The sequence below is a fragment of the Alosa sapidissima genome, chromosome 15 (assembly GCF_018492685.1).
Source record: "Alosa sapidissima isolate fAloSap1 chromosome 15, fAloSap1.pri, whole genome shotgun sequence".
Lineage (NCBI taxonomy): Eukaryota > Metazoa > Chordata > Actinopteri > Clupeiformes > Clupeidae > Alosa > Alosa sapidissima.
Genome location: NC_055971.1, coordinates 20,812,536 through 20,831,625, shown reverse-complemented (window position 1 = coordinate 20,831,625; position 19,090 = coordinate 20,812,536). Strand labels below are relative to the sequence as shown.

The 19,090-nt window shown below is 39.6% G+C and overlaps 1 protein-coding gene and 1 long non-coding RNA gene across 3 annotated transcripts; one reads left to right on the top strand and one right to left on the bottom strand.

Moving 5' to 3' along the window:
• The first annotated feature begins 3,321 nt into the window (after nt 1–3,321).
• On the top strand, nt 3,322–5,556 carry LOC121684292. Its single transcript, XR_006023096.1, has 3 exons — nt 3,322–4,470; nt 5,083–5,177; nt 5,348–5,556. It is a non-coding gene; the product is annotated as an uncharacterized LOC121684292 (long non-coding RNA).
• Nucleotides 5,557–6,888: 1,332 nt separating this feature from the next.
• Nucleotides 6,889–17,010, bottom strand: ccdc9 (coiled-coil domain containing 9). 2 transcript variants are annotated; one of them, XM_042064279.1, is made up of 15 exons: nt 16,849–17,010; nt 16,021–16,102; nt 15,436–15,540; nt 13,746–13,895; nt 13,160–13,477; nt 12,849–12,932; nt 12,437–12,601; nt 11,193–11,374; nt 10,964–11,022; nt 10,610–10,727; nt 10,221–10,320; nt 9,206–9,434; nt 8,531–8,668; nt 8,304–8,393; nt 6,889–7,944 (listed from the first exon to the last, which is right to left on the bottom strand). In XM_042064279.1, the coding sequence occupies exons 2-15, from the start codon at nt 16,021–16,023 to the stop codon at nt 7,940–7,942; spliced, it is 1,746 nt and encodes a 581-aa protein (XP_041920213.1). In that variant the 5' UTR covers nt 16,024–16,102; nt 16,849–17,010; the 3' UTR covers nt 6,889–7,939. The 2 variants fall into 2 exon arrangements, with proteins under 2 accessions (XP_041920213.1, XP_041920212.1); XM_042064278.1 differs by having other exon boundaries at nt 9,026–9,434; nt 16,849–17,009.
• Nucleotides 17,011–19,090: the final 2,080 nt, after the last annotated feature.

The window sequence follows — 19,090 nt, the reverse complement described above, 5'->3', positions numbered from 1 at the left end:
GGTGAAGGTCAAGGCTCTGTGTGTAGGCCAGTCCATGTATTGTTTGGACCATGGGGTATTAGGAGAGGGTATTGTCCTACAGTAGACGATATTATTGTCTACATCTTAATCTTAATGGTATTTATAGCCCACTATTTATGTATTTATTTTTCATAAAAGTGTTTCATCTTATCTTAACATACTGCTTACATAGAACTTTCAAACTCCATCAACTTAGTCAACTCAAAACACAGGAATACTGTATTTGATGTGTGCATATTTCCACAATGATTTTCTCTGTTTAATTGGACTGACATAAGATTATACACCTTAACTGGTTACACTTTCCATGACAGTATCGATATAAGAGTGACATGACACTGTCATGAATGTGTCATAAACAAGTCATAAATGTTTATGACATAACGCTTCTGTTTTGAAGTGTCATTCGGTTTTTGTCATAACAAGTTAGGGTTAGGATTAGGGTTAGGGTTCATGTGTCATGATAGTGTCATGTCACTCTTATGTTGATACTGTCAAGTAAAATTCTCTAATAACTTAAAATCCTTGATTAATTTCCTCTTGTTTCCTCAGTGTTTAAACAGTCCTTGCTTTCAATGTGCAGCCACTGTGCCCTGTCAGAAACCCACACTCGGGTTCAAGCGCCACAGAACCACTAATTTTTATATGAATTTAGAACTGCTAGATTAACATTATTGGAATGCTAAAGTTGTCTTTAAGTTTCAGCCATGGGCTCAGGCTACAGTTATGTACATTAGATTAGTGAGCTCCCATAGAAACACAGTTCAGTGGTGTGTGCTCGATGATGAAATTAGATGACGTATTCCATTTTGCTCTCCTGTGTTTGTCTTTGGAGAGTTGACGAGTGACTTTGATAAACCACTGACTACATCACATATTAAAAGAACAAGACCTGACTGATGACTTTTATTGGAGTCACAGAACATCTGTTATAATGTTCTGCTGTTTTTCAACTTTTATATGAATGTACAAACTATACTTACCTGAGTAACAGAACTGTTAAACCTCTGTTAAATGCCTGAGTGAGAAAACTATGAAATATGACGGACAACAGAACTGTAAATGTTTTTGTGTCATTGTTTACGATGGGTAGCTTGGATTTAGCACCCGAAGTGGCCTATGTGACTGCTGTCATTGGAATTTTAATATATCTATTTGCAATGTGTGCTAATTTGCTTCTTCTAGGAATTATAGCTGTCCATGTACATCTGCATCAGCCCATGTACATTTTGCTGTTCAGTTTATCTTTCAATGAAGTTGTAGGGCTCAGTGCAATGGTTCCACCAGTTGTCTATAATCTGCTGTTAGAACACAGATACACAAGTTTCCTTGCATGCTTCTTTCAGGGTTTACTCCTGCATTTGTATGCTGGTGCCTCCTACCTCATTTTGTCAGCAATGGCTTTTGATAGGTATATAGCTATATGCCACCCTCTTAGATATCATGCAATTATGTCTAAAACTGTAGTCAAATATATCTTAATATTATGTTGGTTAATTAATTTCCTTCTGGTGGGTTTTGTATTTGGGCTTACCTTGCGTTTCCCAATTTGTTCAACACACATCACTAATTTTTATTGTGACAATATTACAATACTAAGGATGACTTGTGCAACAGACATTACCATAAACAATATTTACGGTTTATTTATCACAGGTTTTTATCATGGAATTGCTCTGTCTTCTATTGTGTTTTCCTATACATTTATTCTAATTGCATGTTTCAGAAATAAGGACTCAGATGCTAGATCAAAGGCTTTGTATACATGTGCTACACACTTCCTTGTGTTTGTAGTCTATGAATTCTCTTCAGGTTTAATTGTTCTTGTATACAGAATTCCTCAAAGCCCTGTAAATCTGAGGAAGTTCTTGGCAATGTCATTTGTTGTATTTCCTTCCTGTCTCAATCCGATCATATATGGAACAAAAACTAAAGAGATAAAGCAGAGGATAAAACAGATATACAACCACAAAATATTTCACAGATCTGCTTTGGGAAAACCAAGACTTAAGACAGTGAATACAATAACAGAATGAGGATCAGTTGATATCTAATACAAATATGGTGGTCCTTCAATTTTAGTATATATTCTTCAAATAAGTAACCTCTCAATGTTCTTGCTTTGTGAAGAGATTAAGGAATATTGTATATACCTGGCAATGTCCATGCTTTGTATATAAATTGTGGAATATGGTATTTAATGTAGCCTACTGTAACTGTTTCAGAAAAAGTGTAGATTCACTGTAAAATAGCCTAGCCTACTACAACACGTGTAGGCTAATAGGAAAGACCTTGTGAACAGCATAAAATGGCACAATTTTTAATTGTAATATCTATTATAAAATTAAATTTAGTAACAGGTTTGTGCTGTTAAACTGAGTAACAGGTTTGTGCTGTTACAGGTTTTATTAGGCATGGCCTGGATCTACAGTACCATGATTGCAATTACTGTACTATACATGAACATGTTTGCTGCATGTGTATTTTTACGTTTGATTACTTGATTCTGATTTTAATATCAAGACCAACTTTGACAAGTGGAAAATGATAAATCTATCTCTATGGGGTAAAATAAATACAGTTAAAATGATGGTCTCCTCAAAGATTAATTATATTTCCATGATGATTCCTCTGTCTATTCCTGATTCATTGATCAGGCAGTACAATGGTATAGTCAGAGAGTATATGTGGGATGGGAAGAAGCCCAGGATCAGTTTGAATAAGCTGTTTACTTCAAGGGAAAGGAGTGGACTGGCTTTGCCATTAGATGGCTGCGCAGAGCCACCTAGTGGGCCAGGAAGTGTTTTCAAATTGAACTGATTTTTTTTTAGTGGAGTACAATATCTAATTTATAATGGAATAGATGTTTTAGAGTATGTTATGGTTATGGTTATGGAATTTAGCAGATGCTTGTTTTAAAAAAGCAACTTACAGAATATGCACATTACAATAGTTAAAATTGACAGTAGGCCTAGGCCTAAACCATTTTTAAAAAGTTGTTAACCCTGCATTAAGCAAATTAGTAATAATAACAAATCATTATGATTATTATTGTTTTATCTCTTCATGTAGCCATTTTGTATTGTTTTTATTACTGTTGTTATTATTATTATTATTTAATTACTTATAAAGCACTTTAGGTCAACCCTGTCTAGCTATAAAAATAAACTGACTTAAAGAAATCTTGAAATCTTGTGTTGAATGTGTGGATTTAAATCATTACAACTAGCATTCTAGAACTCTGCCGACATCACCATTTTGAATCTTCTGAACAATCTAAGTAGCGCAAAGTAGAACACTGATGTAGAACCCCATATCAGTTTGACCTGGCTACACCAGCGATAACACTGTGAGGGAGCTTTCTGCTGGAGATTCTGTACTTATTCATCATCTGTTTTCATAATTGCTTGATGTTGTTAATCCAGTGTTTCCTTCGTCTATTACTACAAAAGGACTAAAGAGAAGTCTATTTCAAACATCTATAGACCAAATAGAAGCCTATTTGAAGATGGAGGTGAGAGGAGAGGTGAGAGGAGAACGTGGCTGCTTCATGAAAGCAACGAGAGCCATCTTCAACACCATCAGAAACCGGCTCACACCAAGGAGAGCACGACAGAGGACGACAGAGGACCGCAGAAACCTGAAGAAACAGTCATTTGGGCTGAACACCAGGTTGACCAAGAGAAAACACTCAGCTAACGTTAGAACTGCTAACATGGACACTGCTGAGAGAAGGGTGCAGGAAGATGAACTCAAAGAAAGACTAAAATCTTCTCTACAGACTTTTCGAGTGAGGCGCAAGCCACACTGGGTGCTCCAGAGAGGCTGGGGACAAAACAACATGGATGACCTAAACATGGATGACACTCAGGCCGGAGAGGATCTTCAGCCTGCTGAACCAGCCAATGAGAATGCAAATAACATAGACCTCAAACTATACTGGGCATAACATTGACCATAAATTGCTTATTCATGCCCACAGTTAACACCGACATTGATATTGAGAAAGATTAATACATTTCAAATGTTGCTGCCTGTTTGACTCGAATGTTGTTATTGTTGTTGTCACAGCAAGTTCTGGCTCCAGCTACCATGTCCCAGCTGAATGGACTCTTGACCACCTGATGCTGGAGCAGAGTTCATCTGCAAACAAGGAGGGACCAGTCAGTGAGAGGGCAAACATGGAGGAGACTGAGGCCGGAGAGGATGTGCAGCCTGGTGAACCAGCAAGCAAGAATACAAATAGCACAGACCTCACACTGCTAACTTATACTCACAGTTTACCTTTTATGAGAATAGCATAGACAGACCATAAACTGCTTAGTCATAGCCACAGTTAACTTGTTTATTTTTTTTTCTAACAGGCTGGGTTGTGGCCTATGGCCAGATGTGGCGGGAAATGATAGAGCAGCATGGTCCTGTACTTTGCAGCAACATGCCCTTAATACTGTAAGTAAAATGTTTTTAGTTATACCAAATGCAACTATATATTCAATGGAGTTCTTCATTGAAGTTATCTTAGATAGATAGATAGATACTTTATTGATCCACAAGGGGAAATTCAAGGTCTCAGTAGCATACAGACATCACACACACATTCACTAACAGCAGAAAAGTCATGAAAAGTATATAATATAAAAAACACAACTAAGCAATAAGGACAGTAGAAGATAAATAATATACTAAAATACAAATTATACTAAATAACACTAAATCAAGTCTAAAAACAGTATCCACATAGTGGGTGATTAATCATGAGGCGCTTGCAATGATTGAGGCAGGGACTGAGCCTGTGATTCTCTTTGCATAGTAAGGTAAGGTGCTCTGTGTGAGTGAGTGTCATGGTGATGGTGCAAATGAGTAAGTCCAACAGTGCAACAGTGCAAGAATAAAGTATTGTAGTGTATAGAACTAGGCTCAACCCATGTATAGGAAACCAGCCCTTTGGTCATCTGACATTGTTATTAAATGTCCTTAAATTGCGTAAACTGATGCTGATATTGAGAAAATATGTTGAATGTTGCTGCATGTTTGACTCAAGTGTTGTTGTTGTTGTCACAGCTGGCTCTGGCTCCAGTTACCGTCCCAGCTGAATGGGGCCTTGACCACCTAATTGCTTAACCTAGCAAATGATCATGGGAACACCTCTAATTATAGTAAGCCTAAGATAATCTTTGTCAAATCATTGGGTGACCAACCATAGCATTCAATTGGCATTGTACCAAGAATACAATACAAATATAAAAGCAATTGATAATAACTAATATAATCATAATCAGAATTATAATTTCTGTCTTTTTTAATCAATATCTTGTTAATGCTCCAGGGTGGCTGGGATTTGTGAACATTGTTAGGTAGAGCATGGGGAGCAGGACAGGCCTTATCATTGTGGACAGCCAAGAAACATCTACTGTCAAGCAACATCTACAGCCCCTCAACTGACCTACATTATTACATTATTTTCATTACTACTGTATTACATTGATATCTCATTAAGACTCAACATCAAATAAATACGTTTACATACAGATTAAACTGTCTTCAAGCCTGTTTGTGTGTGCTACTATGAAAGCATGAAATAGTACTGAAATGAGGAGTTCCTTCTCAGGATTTCCTTTGATTCAGCAGCAATAATTACTGCTTGCCAAATGTAGGCAATAATAAAGAAAAAAAAAAAAAATAATTATTAGTAATAGTCAGTATGGTGGACAAGAGATAAATAAGAGAAAAAATAGATCTAAGACTTTCTAGGTCTTGGGCCTGTCATATAATGTAATATAATGTTTAGAAAGTTGGTTGAAAACCTAGCAGACAGCACCACCACCATGCGAGGTACCAGCAGTGGCTTGTGTGCTCATTGTAAAAATGGCTTCATTGCCAACCTTTCTGGGTTGTATGTAAATTGCAACTAAACATTTATAAAAAATGATATATTATTATTTTGCACAATGTTGGTCAAAGAGAAATGCTTCCTTCTTGATTGTATGCAAGTGCATGATGAAATAACAGTGACTACATTTCCATGCACACCATATTCCGATTAAAGGCCATATTCTGGTTATCGCAATATTCATAATAAGATATATCCATCTGTAACAGAAATGGAATATTCCCATTTACATGTTAATCAGCACATGCTGAATAAAGCATCGATGTGGTAGTAGTATGAGTCATGATGTCTCAATGGTCTCTGAACCTGAATATCAGTCATGACAGCAAAATAGGCGAATTTGGCCAGATTAGAGACACTGTTGTTTTGCATTTCAGCCTTAGAAAACGGACTTCAGCCACAGAAAAAATCTAGCCCATATTGGGGATCTTTTTTAATGGGCTATTGCTATACCCTGCCTGGTACAAGTATAAATAGGGAGAATGCAGGAAAGGTTGAGAACCCCTGCCGTGGGGTATTTTGGAGACGCTCAAAAATTGTGACGGACGGAAAACAAAGCCTGACCATAGCTTGGTGTCAGGAGCCTGCAGCTCACATCTTCAGGAAGGTTAAAGTTAACAGAGCTGGCCGTGAGAAATTAGGCGTTTAAGTTCGGGTTGAGTTATTGATTCTTCCTTAGACATGTGGAAAACTGCTTTAGAGAAAGGGAGGCTTGTGAAGGGTCATCTTGAAGTTCACCTATTTCAGTTGATCCCACCACCTGGATCTTTGTGGTGATGTATGTATGCCTTATCAACCCACATCCCCTGAATAAGTGATAACATTAATGTAATTAAAACTTTTGCTACTATTAATTAAAACACCTGCTTGTGTTTTCCAGGTTTCTGAAAATGTGTTTTTATATCAAAATATGGTGTTTTTGCACTTTTCCCGAAATGTCCAAGTTCTGTTAATTCTACTCAATAATACACATACAATTGTCAAACATGATCATGTATTTTGAGGTACACAGACATAGGTCAGACATAACTTATCTTGGTAATCTCAAGCGCTCACCCTGATTGTGAAATACATCTGGTAGCATGATACAAACATGCAACCTTCAAGCATAGCTAATCAAAAATGTCAGGCCTAGTTGAAGCTCCTATTTTAAAAAACGTAAAAATAAAAATCATTATAGGGACGTTTTTTTATTATTATTTTAAAATGTATGAGTCTCACACAGTTTGAACACATTCATAGGTGTTTTGCTTACAGTAAAAATAAAGTCTGAATTGCTAAAACAAATTATTAAAAACTAAAATTCTCACACATACACACACTCACACACTGAAAGGAATGCAGACCGCATACATAGAAAAAATACCAAACAATCTCATTTCAAAATCTTTCAAACTTAATTTTTTAAAACTGAATAGCTATTCCAACTGAGGTAAACAATGTCCTTAGCCCTGTAAATGGAAGATTTCTGTGTGTATAACTCTTAGGGGAAAAAAGAAAAGCTTCAATTCAAAAAGTGGCCACAGTATAAAGGATACCTATAGGTAAGCATCAATCTATGCCTTAAAGGGGCACAGATTGTCCCTACAGTCACCCTACAATAAACAATGATGCAATTTACAAATACACTCAGTGGATGTAATAGTGCTATTCATGTAACACGAATACATAGTACACAAATCCATTCAGAGTTGCAGAGAACACATTAAAAAGTTACACAAGGCTTAGGAATAGTAGCCATTGCTAAAGCCATAATCTTTGAGCAGAGACTGCAGTATGTACATTTAGTAACACATGATTTGAAATTATATTGATTGCAAAATCCAGCCCTGCCATTTCATTTATAATGAGAATTGCCAAACACGCTTGTGGTGGTGATAGTCAGCAGTAGTCTATGACAATGACTGATTTCACCTCTTTTCTCATTAGTCCACGGCTGTTGTCACATATGATTGACTTCCATCTGAACCCACCCATTTTGTTCTCCACGTCCCTTTGCCATGGTATACCTGATTGCAGCAAATCTTCTCAACCTGTCAACAAACAATATAGCAGAGAAAAAGCAAGGTAAAAAAATTTTGATTCTTAAAATCCAAACTTTTTCAAATCAGGACGATCACAGCTGGCACAGTCTCACTATCCCACCACATCCTCACAGAACTCACAAGAAGCACAAATAAAAACCACCTTGAAAGCAATTCTAAAATGTTCCCAACAAGACATAGTCAATCATTAGTCACCTGTTTTGTTTCCCTTTGGTAATGAAGGAAAGAAATCAAATAACTGTTAAGCTGTTTAGCCTATTTCCTTCTAGAAGTTTTAAATAATTTACAAATCAACTGACTGTATATGACTGTACAGTACGCTGTACTGTACTGTATACTGAATGTACCTGAGGCAGGCTGATCGGGGGGATTTTCTTCTGCTTCATTCGGTGGTGGCTCTGTGGTGGGGGACACAACATCCTCAGCATCCTCAGCGTCTGTTGTTGTGTTTTTTTTTTTTTTTTTTTTTAATATACAAACAGAAAAAAACAAATATTTGGAATAAAGCACAGATATCAATTGCATTTGCAGTAAACCAACAATGTAGTTAGGGGAAAGGAACAAGCCTTCTAACCCTTTGATGCGTTGGGTGCCTGTGCGTCATCAGTCTGTTCTTCCTTGGGTGGCAAGGAGGAATCGGACTGCTGGATGGCCTCTTCGGCAGGTGCTTCAGTGGTCTTATCCACCACCTCTGCAGCGACTGCAAAGTCGTCTATTAAAGAAAAAGTATTCAAATTGAAATAAAATTAAGGTTATCATATACAATGAGTAAAAGCTAGTTGTGTCCCTTAAAAATGGCAAAAGGGCACAATCAACTTTTCCAACCTGTGTAGCTGACCACTTATGCAGCAGGCAATGTTCTTGTGACATTGTTCTGCTTATGACTACTGCTTGCAGCTGTTTTTCTCTCATACACCTCCCATAAATACTGTTAGTGTGTTTCTGGGATTGGAATAAGTAACTAGGATGTCACAAACTCACCTCAGCATGTCCCTCTAAAGAGTGGACTTAATATTTGGGCTTGCATCTGAAGAACCGGTTTTTGACTAGTACCCAGATCAGCATGTACCTGTGTGTGCTGTTGAGTCCTGTCCCTTGTTCTCCTGACTGGTGTTAGTCTCTGAGCTGCTGCTAGGCCTGAGTGGGCTTTCCTCCATGCTGGTGCGGGGGTACTGCATCTCCATCTCCTCCCCCCAGTCAGTGACGGGCTGATGGCCCTCCAGAGGAGAGAAGGGGCTGAGTGGCTTACCCCCCTCTGGAGACGCCTGGGCATCCTGCGGGGGAGGGATGTGGACCACCGGCGCGCGCCTCTCTTTCGGGCTCGATGTGGCGGGCGCCCGTGGCGGCGTGTCGGGGGCGTCCTCCAATTCGTCTTCATCGTCTCCGTCACTGGCGTCCTCCCACTCGTCCTCGTCCTCCTCTGCTGTGCCGGCCTCTGAAGTCCCTGCGGGAGCTGGTTTTTCCACCTCATCCTTCACCTGGTGATAGAAACCCATGATAGCCACACTCCCAATCAGTCAACAAGTCAAAAACTAGGGTTGTCAATCGATTAAAAAATTTAATTTAATTAATTACATACTCTGTGATTAATTAATCACATATATCATATACAATTTTTGCTGTGAAAGTATTTTAAATATTTAATCATTGAATTATCAGCATTAGTGACATTAAAGTTCAAAAACTCTTTTATTATTATTTTCACTGTTCAAATAATGGCCATAATAATATATGATATGACCTAATATGCTGAGGAAATAAATTCAAAAGTGCTTCGGGAAGAAGTTTTTTTTCACATACAAGGCATTTCAGGCCACAGATATAACCTAGGGGACATAATGAAAATAAATTAAACACTCCCCTCAATGTCAACACTATTTCTTTGCATTGATGTGCGACTTTAGAGTTGACGAACTCCGGTGATATGCATATTCCTTGCTGCAGACATTGCAGAGGACTTTATTTTAATCAACACTTTATTTTCATCAACACCATCAGGCAGTTTTTTAAAAGTAAATGTTCCAATCAATGATCTAGGCAGCACATTTTCTTCTCTTTCCTTCATTTTACAGGCTAATGGTTACTAACTAGAAAGGCTCGGGGTCAAAGGTCATACGGAACCGATTAATCTGCACTATTTTTTTTTTATCAGTTTTTTCTCAAATTAATTAATCGAAATTAATCATTTAGTTATTTTGACAGCCCTATCAAAAACCCAAACCCAAAACGTAAAATACACCCAAAATGTTGAAATTAGGAGTCACCTCAGTCGTCTCATTGGAAGGTTTTTCTTTTCCTGTTTCATGTTCCTCTTCCTGCCCTTTCTCCTCCTCTTTTTCTGATTTCCAGCGATTATCGTGCATGCTGAGGAAATATCAAGGAAAATTTCATGTACTGATTTAGTTTATTTTTCCAAAAGTTCAACAAAAGCAGTCAGGCGTGATCTTGCAATGAAAGTGAAAGCAAATTCCAGGTTCTGGACCTGGATGATCCTGTAGTAGCAGATATGGTGAACCTGTACCCTGACATTTTCAAGTAAATCAAACTACTGGTTTTGAAATTACGTAAGACACACAGCTTGACACACGCATACACACCATCATAGGCTAGGGTAATTAGATCTTAGGGTCATTAGATGATGAGGTGCACCAACCTATAGTTGTCCTGGCCTCGTCCCTTCTTGGGGACTCTACCCTTGCGGTCCCCATCTCGAGAGCCGCTTCCCAAGAAATCCCCAAACTTCGGTGCCCTGGGGGCTCTTTTGTTCTCATCTGAAAGGACAGAGACAACATAAGACGATATACAATAAAATAATGTCTTCACACAAAAGATAGCAAAGAATATTTCATCACTGTACATTTGTAACGAATGTTATTTGTGGAGAAATTAGAAAAAAAAGAGTTTTTAATATATGGAATGTCCCAAAAAACCCAGCAGAAACCCGCAACTATGCAGAAATGTTCAATATCAGTTTCCGTTTGTGTTACGTGTGCCACTAATAACTTGCCTCTTCTGCCACCTTGTCTTGGCGTGAGGTCACCAGCTCCTTCAGGGGTCTCCTTAAACCTTTAAGAATGAGGACAATAACACAATGAGACAAGTAACTAAGTTCTATTTATATAGCGCATTTTTTTATGCAGAGTGCAACCCAAATATATCCTTATAAATAGTGTCAATATAATTTTCTTCATAAGAAATTAGAAAAAGTAATGTGCAATGTTCAACTCTGCACTCACATAGTGTCTGTCTTCTCAGCGTCCCATTCTCGTCTCCACTGACCCGTGGCATTACGATGACGAGCCAGCCGCTCCTCGTCAATCTGCTCCCGTTCCTTTTTCCAGCGCAGGTACTCGGCACGCTCTCGGCCCGTCATGGACAGAGTCATGTCTACTGAGCCTTTGCCTCCTGACCGGTGACTCTGATAATGGAAAAGCAAAGAAAGTCGGCTTTCAGTCTACAGTTTACTTCCAAAATATCAACAGTGGGCTACAATTACAAGCAACCTCAGTCAGAAACCTCATGAACACTATGCATCTGTAGGCCTAAAAAAATTTGAAGATTTTAGAAAAAAAAAAATTCTAACTTGGTAGCACCAGTGTCCCTTAAAGATGACATAGAAAGGAAAATGTTTTTCCTTGGCTTTGTTGAATAAAGAGTTTAGCGCATGGTCAAAAGAAGTTGCTGAAACCTGCAAGGCAATCAGCATAGAGCTCAATAGATTAAAGCACTTAATTATTCACTTGGGTGCCAAGTGACCACAAGGGGGCGCTAAATATTTGCTAAAACGGACCATTTTATTCCCTGGTTTAATTATAGGGCTTTAAATGGGCTTCTGAAATAGCATTTGAGCATGTATTTCACAGATCAAAGTTGCATACATTCTATGTTAACATCAGAGAACAAGATGAAATACTACATTCATCCATTCTGCATCATCCTTAACAAAAAAGCCTGTCGAGAACAACAGAATGAATAAGAGGCACATATAAGGGATAACAGACGCCGAGGTATGCCGTTGTACGGAATTAATGGATGAGGCGGAGGCAAAGACTGCCAAGTCCATTAATTACGCCTCTGCCAAGTCTGTTAATTACATGTAATGGGACACCTCGAAGGCCGTTATCCCGCTTATCAAAGTTGCCACTATAGGCAATAGTCATGCCTTTATAGCATGCAAAGGAAACAAGCGGTTCAGTTTTAAAATAAGCCAACTTGTTCAGTTTGTTGTACTTTCTTTGGTCCTGACTCCTGACAGTGACAACGGTGGGCAGTTAGCTTGTTTACAGTTGATTCCATTGCGTAGCCTGCTTCCAGACTTAACCGTCGTTTACCATTTCATGAGCATTGATATGGTACAGTGATTAAAGTTTTTAACCAGATCTACGTCATAGGTGTCCTGATATTCTGAATTAATAGCCACCCTTCAGCCAATCAGAAAAGAGTATTTCTTCTTTCTGGGTGATAAGAGAGCTTCATTTACCATCCACTCCTTCTCCATCTCAGCTCCTGTCTTCACACTCTCAAAGTCCAGCCCACCCCAGTTGCGGACGTGCCGGCGGCTGCCCTCTTTGCGATCCATGTCTGGGACTGGGCCAGAGCGACGTGGGTCATCTAGAAAGTTTCTGATGGGTTTTTCACCATCGGCCTGAAAAAAGAAACGTCACGCTTAGAAAACACATCAAAACTATGGTTTTAAAACCCTGTTCCTTTTTTTCCATATAGACCCTTTCAACAAGGTAAACAAAAACAATGCTTGAACGTTCTATTTGGGCCCCAATCTACTTCCTCTGCATTAAGATAACATATGGAATGTTAAAAAGGAAGTCTTGTGGGGCCAACTATGATGCTGATAATGGAACTCTCTTGAAAGGGTCTATAAATCACATACATACCTTTTGACCTCTTTCATATTCAGCGATTTTCTCCATCTCCTCATTCATCATAGCAATGTTCTGTCTCCTTTTCTCCTCCCACTCCTGACAGAGAGCAAAAACCCATCAGTAATCACAAAATAACTGGAGAACTAAGAGGTGAACATTTATCAAGTTGGGACTTATGTCTTTTGAAATCCTTTACCCTTTTACCCTATATTCTGAATGATCTTGCAAAACAATTATTTAAATGATTTAAATATTAATATGTTTTCTGCTATTCCATCTTGTGTTTTCCTAGATATAAGGGCTGCAAATGAGAAAAGATTAACCTTAGATTTTCTGTCTGTGTCTGGGCCTGGGCCTGGGCCTGGGCCACCTCGCCCTCTCCTCCCACCACGTGGACCGCGACCCCCTCGGGCCGGCCTTTCTCCCCCCTCATCGTCTCTCGGTGGTCTGTCAGAGTGGGGGTCGTGTCTCTCTGGCCGGGGGTCCCTCCTCTCTGGCCGAGGACCTCCACCTCTCTGCCCACCCCTTGCCCACACCATCCCAGGCCTGTGAGACGGGCCTTCACCACCTGACCGGGGAGCATCGCCCTTCTCTGAGACGTGCGGAGCTGCTGCTCTCCGGTCATTTACCACGCGGTTTACCTGCGGGGGCACAGGAAAGTATTAGTAAACATACAAACAACTAGAAACAACATCCATGTCACAACCTGACCTTTGGGAGTAAAAGTAATATGCATAGTTGCATTATAGTTAGAAGAAGTTAATAGATGTTAATTATGGGCTTGACCATCACCATCCACAGACATGTTTTCTGGTGCCACTGTACATCCATGTTATAACTGCACAAAAACATAGCCAAGCAGCCTACTGTGTTTGGCCATTAATGCTTATGCTGTAGGAAGGGTCTTACCGCTCCAGGTTTGGAGAGGTCTACGGTCACAGTGAAGCTTTCCTTCTCAGGCTTTGGCCAGTCATCGTGCTCATGGCCACCACGGGTCCTTCGAGGAAGTGTCACGGCAATGCCCTCATCCTCTGCCTTTTTCTTGTCCTCCTCTATTTCCTATTTAGAAATAACAAAAAAAAAGGCAACACCGATATAATTCCAATAGGACTGCTGATGAAAACCAAATTCATCAGCAGTCCTATTTTTATTTTTACAACATAAACCAACTGAAAGCTATAGGTTCACACTACAAACTACAGGTAATGATCATCTGAGGAGCTAGGATGGGTCGATTAAGATTAGATAAACAAATAATCTAGTGCATAACTAACAACCCAGTAAAAATGTAAGAATACTTTACAGCACCACAATGTTAAATTACACATCACACCAGTTTCATCACTGTACTCTGTGCTGTTCTGTTAGTAAGGTTTTATACAAGTCTTATAAATAGTTAGCTCACTAGGTCTTAGACCAGCGTTTCTCAAACTGTGGGTCGCGGAGACATGCCAGGTGGGGCGCGAACTGACGTGAAAAACAGGAGTTTTTTTTTTATTTTATTTTTTTATCTGTAGCCTGGGCCCAGGTAGCACCCGATGCGCAATGGACGCACTGTGTTATTCACAAGGAAGCGCTTGTGTCAAGGCAGCTTAGTTAGTCGCGACCTACATGAGATTTTGAACGTTGTTGTGAGAGTGGTGAATTTAATCAAAACCCGGCCCTTAAAACCGCGTCTATTCTCCGCACTTTGCTGACCAAAAGGCTGTAGGCTACTATTTCACAGCGAGGCAAGGTGGCTTTCCCGAGGTAAACTGCTGACGCGCGTGTTTGAGCTCCGAGTCGCCTCTTCTTGGAGGAAGAGCGCATGTTTGAATCTGCAAGCACGTTCACTAATGAACATTTCTTGACGAAGCTGGCCTATCTTAGCGATACATTTGAGTTAAATGTCCAGTTACAAGGCAAAGACATGCACCTACCTCACCTAGCAAATAAGATTACTGCATTCACCAAAAAAACTTGAGTATGGGACAGGCGCCTCAATCGCGACAGTATTATGCCTTTGAGATTTCTGAGCGAAATCGCTGAAACGTCTGATTGGGAGGCACTCTTGTGATCCCATGTATTAAACAGTAGGCCTACATCACATCCCTGCAAAGTTTATTTCAAAAATATTTCCCAACCAGCAGTGCTCAGTATGACTGGATTATGGATCCATGTAATGCTGCATGTTGGTATTTCATTGAATATATTGTACAATGCTGTAAAATGGCCTATGCTTCCTAATATGTTGCTGTATAACAGAAATGTGTGTTATGCATTTATTTATTATTATATCTGCAGCACCAGCTGATTTTAACTCTGTTGAAGAGGATATATTTAGAACTTGTCATTATTTCAATAAATTTGACAATTTTAAGCTTGACCTACCACTTTCTTAGAGCGATGAGGGACAGGTGGGGCTCGAGAATGCCCCCTTGATCAAAGTGGGGAATGAAAGAAAAAAGGTTTGAGAACCACTGATCTAGTTTGTTAACTACCACAGTCACGAGTTGGGTCGCGATAGTCTGTCATTTTTAAAAAGTGGGTCCCCAGAAAAAAAGTTTGAGAAACACTGTCTTATACCAACACTCCTGACTGCAGTTTTAATTAAACTCACCTGATACCTCCTGACTAGAGCCTGGTTCTTTTTACGAAGTGCTTCGATCCGTCTGTCAAGCTCAGCATCCTTTTCCTCCTTTGTCTTAATTTCAACGGCAGCAGACTAGACACAACAAGTGCCAGTGAATTTCACAAATACAGATCAATTACCATTCAAAAACATAACGATGTATTAACTCATCAGCAAGTCATTGGACATTTGAGATGTATGCGACTTACATTTAGCAGAAAGCTTGTTGTTCAGTAGTATTGCACAACTAGTTAGGCTATACACTACAATGTTTGTGTGAACAAAATGTGGCTTGAACATATGTGGGAATAATTATACGATGTAATATCTTCACTAATGCAACTGTTCACTTGGATAATAGGAGTTGGAAGTAGCAGTGTTGGGAAATGGACATGTGCAATGGTAAATGATGTTGTGGGTTGTAACCTAAGGAATTGAATTGATCAAAGGCCTTCCCCAATCACTGTAACTCTATCACCTGAGAACCTATGGTACTCTATCAGACACCTACGGTAGCCTACGTAGTTAGACAGTGACGTGTTACTACCTTCAGGCAGCCTATGGAGAACTCACCATGGCTAACAGCCCTTGTTGGCGTGCCGATTTTTCTTCCAGTGTTGCTCAGGTATCTCTTGGATAGTTCGTATAGTAGACACTAGCACAGAATTACACAGACAAAGCATTAAAACTTTACCCAGTTGCTCTGCAATGACTACCAAACCAGCAGCTAATTTCAGGTTTATGTAGGCCAAACCCACCACCAGTCAATAACCTAACAAAATGCACAACATCGTTGACAACGTGTTCCTGTTTAGGCAGCTCAGAAGTGTAAAGAAACACTACCTATGTGCTCATTCCCTGAAACTATCTCATCGACTGTATTCTGTTAGCATGTTGCTCATAGTAGGCTACAAATCCTCAATTTCTGAAGTGTAGCCTACCTAAAACTCAAACGCGTATCTGACACGCTCGCTCCATTACATCAACAAGGACACATCGCGGGGTAAGGAAACACAAAGTTTAATATTTTGTAAGCTTCTGTGCACCGTTGACAGTCCACAGATGTGCTTATGTATCAGGCTAAATCTACAGCCAGCGTGCGTAGCTAATCCTCTTCTCAAATTGGCTCTCTCCTACAACACAATCAGATTACCTTGAAAGCAGGACAACGTTAACAACAAAAACAAGTCCTTCAAATTCACTTGACCAACAAACACAACCAAATACTTAAAAAACGTTAGCTGTAACATTTCAAGCGTATTGTTCATGGCATCTCAGTACAGTAGCCTAATGGGGAATGAAGCTGGCTATTAGGGTTAATACTATCGTTACAAGTAAGGCAAAACGTAAAGTCTTAGACTGAACAGGTTAGAATATTCGAATCTTGCAACATTCGTTTACCTGTATCTAGAAGTATCATCCGCTGCGCTACAAACAGTTCGCAGCGTTACAAACTATCAATTTGTTTTCTACCGAACTTATGGTACAGCAGCGTTCCACGGGTCTATCAGTAAAGCCAGAGGTAAAGCGACGATAGCTTGTTTCACTTCCGGGTAAACATCTTCTTCTCGTTTGGGGCATGTTTCAGTGGCACCTCATCCCTTTAGAGGAATACTGCCACCCACTGTGTATGGGTTGCTGTACACAAGTCACTCAAGCTATACACTATAGTGCATTTTGATAACATGTCAAACAACTTAGACTTTAGATTCTCTCTAATATAAGAAAGATGTGTGTGTGTTTGTTTTGGTGGGGGTGGTTACACAGAATGCCATTTCTATGAAGCTTGACCTCTTTTATTGTCCTAGAGTGTTTATTTTTAGCCTTGAAAAACAATTACCTATCACATTCTTAAATATGTTTTATTGGTCAATCTTTAAAGTGATTTCCATGTGATCGCTGTGTGTCTACAATCTGTCTTTTCAGCTCTCTCAGTGATATTTTAGATTAATCATATATTGGCTTTCCTTTAGGTGTTGTGTTTTCCCATTTTGTTGTTTCAATACTGAAAGGTTCTTGAATATATATATATATATAAACAATCAACCAATACCTTCAGGCCTAACTAAATATATGAAGTGGTTAAGGGAACTCCAATTGGGATTGGAATTGGGATCCCTCCTCTGGGACTGTAGCCCAGAGGAGTGTACCCCGACATCTAATTGTTTATATGCTTATATTTTACGTACTTAAATATAAACAAAAATGCACTCACACACTGTCAATACCCAGGTAAAAGAGGGGTCAAAAATAACAACAAAGAAAGAAGACAGAAGACAGAAGACAGAAGGGAAAAGGGGGGAAAGAAGGGCATGGTCACCATAATGCAGGGGGTTCACAGAGCACATTCAAAGGGTGATGAGAACTATTTATAAGACTTGCATAAAACCTTACCAACACAACAAGAACAGCACAGAGTACAGTGATGAAACGTGCAAAAGGGAGAACCACATCATGAACTGGAAGGAGGCCAAGATCATTCGAACCGAAAGCAACAAGTGCCATCGCTGGATTGCTGAGCCAGTGGAGATCCGAAAGCGTGCCCCCAGAACTGTACACCGGGATGAAGGAGCATACCAACTTTCCCACACCTGGGACGCAGTTTTACAGAGACGCTCCCTGCCATCTGGAGGACTGTCAGACAGCAAGGGGGATCCACACCCTGTCGTCGGATGGACAATTGGACAGCAGGGAGACACACCCCCTGGCACCTGGAACCGGGGGCACCATCATTCCATCACACAGGTGGAATGACACAACCTGATACTAGATCACACACACAGCAGACGTCACAGTAACACCATGTGACTCTTCTGAAAATTATTGCAGAGTCAGCAGTCGAAACTGTCAAGGTATGACATAAAAAAAACGTTTACTTATATGTGATGTTTACGAGAACAAATCACATATAAGTAAAATATAGGCTAAATGAACTTATTCTGATTATTAAATATAAACCCTATGTTTCTGAATACCCCAGAGGCCTTTTAAGTGATATATTGTAGTCTAGTTTGACATTATTTTGGTAGAGTTCATGTGCTTTAAAAAATGTCTCTACTTACCTAAAACCCTATACTGTGAAATATACAAGTCTCAACCATATTTTCTTAAATAATTGCATATTCTTTTCCTATTCTTCGCCATGACATCTGCTGGCAAAGACAACCACCTGGGTATATGGGACAATAAAACCATCATCTGTGGTCTGAAGAATTACCTCAGGTCAGTGTGCTCCAAAACTGTACTCTTTGACTTGTCACAGTATAACGCTGTGAATGGATTCTTAAAAGACACTTGAGTGCTAGCCATGCATTCACATTCACAACGATGAGTCATAGTGTGTGTGTGTGTGTGTGTGTGTGTGTGTGTGTGTGTGCTGTTTTCTCCACCAGATGTCTCCCCGAGTTGCTGGTACAAAACCTCACATGATGTGTCCTTTATGACTGAAAGGGGTTTAGAATGTAGCCATGGTGTTGGCTGCCTCACTGTCTGAATTCTCTTTGACTGACATCACAACTTCTGTAAACACCTCCACATATGCACATTCGTGTTTGTATCAAATTCAACTGATCGTCACCACAGAATTTGTGTATTTAAAAATCTGACAAGGTTGACACTCGTCTTCAGCAGTCATGCTCAGCAT

What these genes read in the sequence shown, in the direction of transcription:
- ccdc9 (XM_042064278.1), bottom strand. An exon ending in CTTCCAATGAGACGACTGAG is followed by an intron (nt 9,435 to 10,220) that starts GTGACTCCTAAT and finishes TTCTATCACCAG; the next exon opens with GTGAAGGATGAGGTGGAAAA. An exon ending in GGCACCCAACGCATCAAAGG is followed by an intron (nt 8,394 to 8,530) that starts GTTAGAAGGCTT and finishes ACACAACAACAG; the next exon opens with ACGCTGAGGATGCTGAGGAT.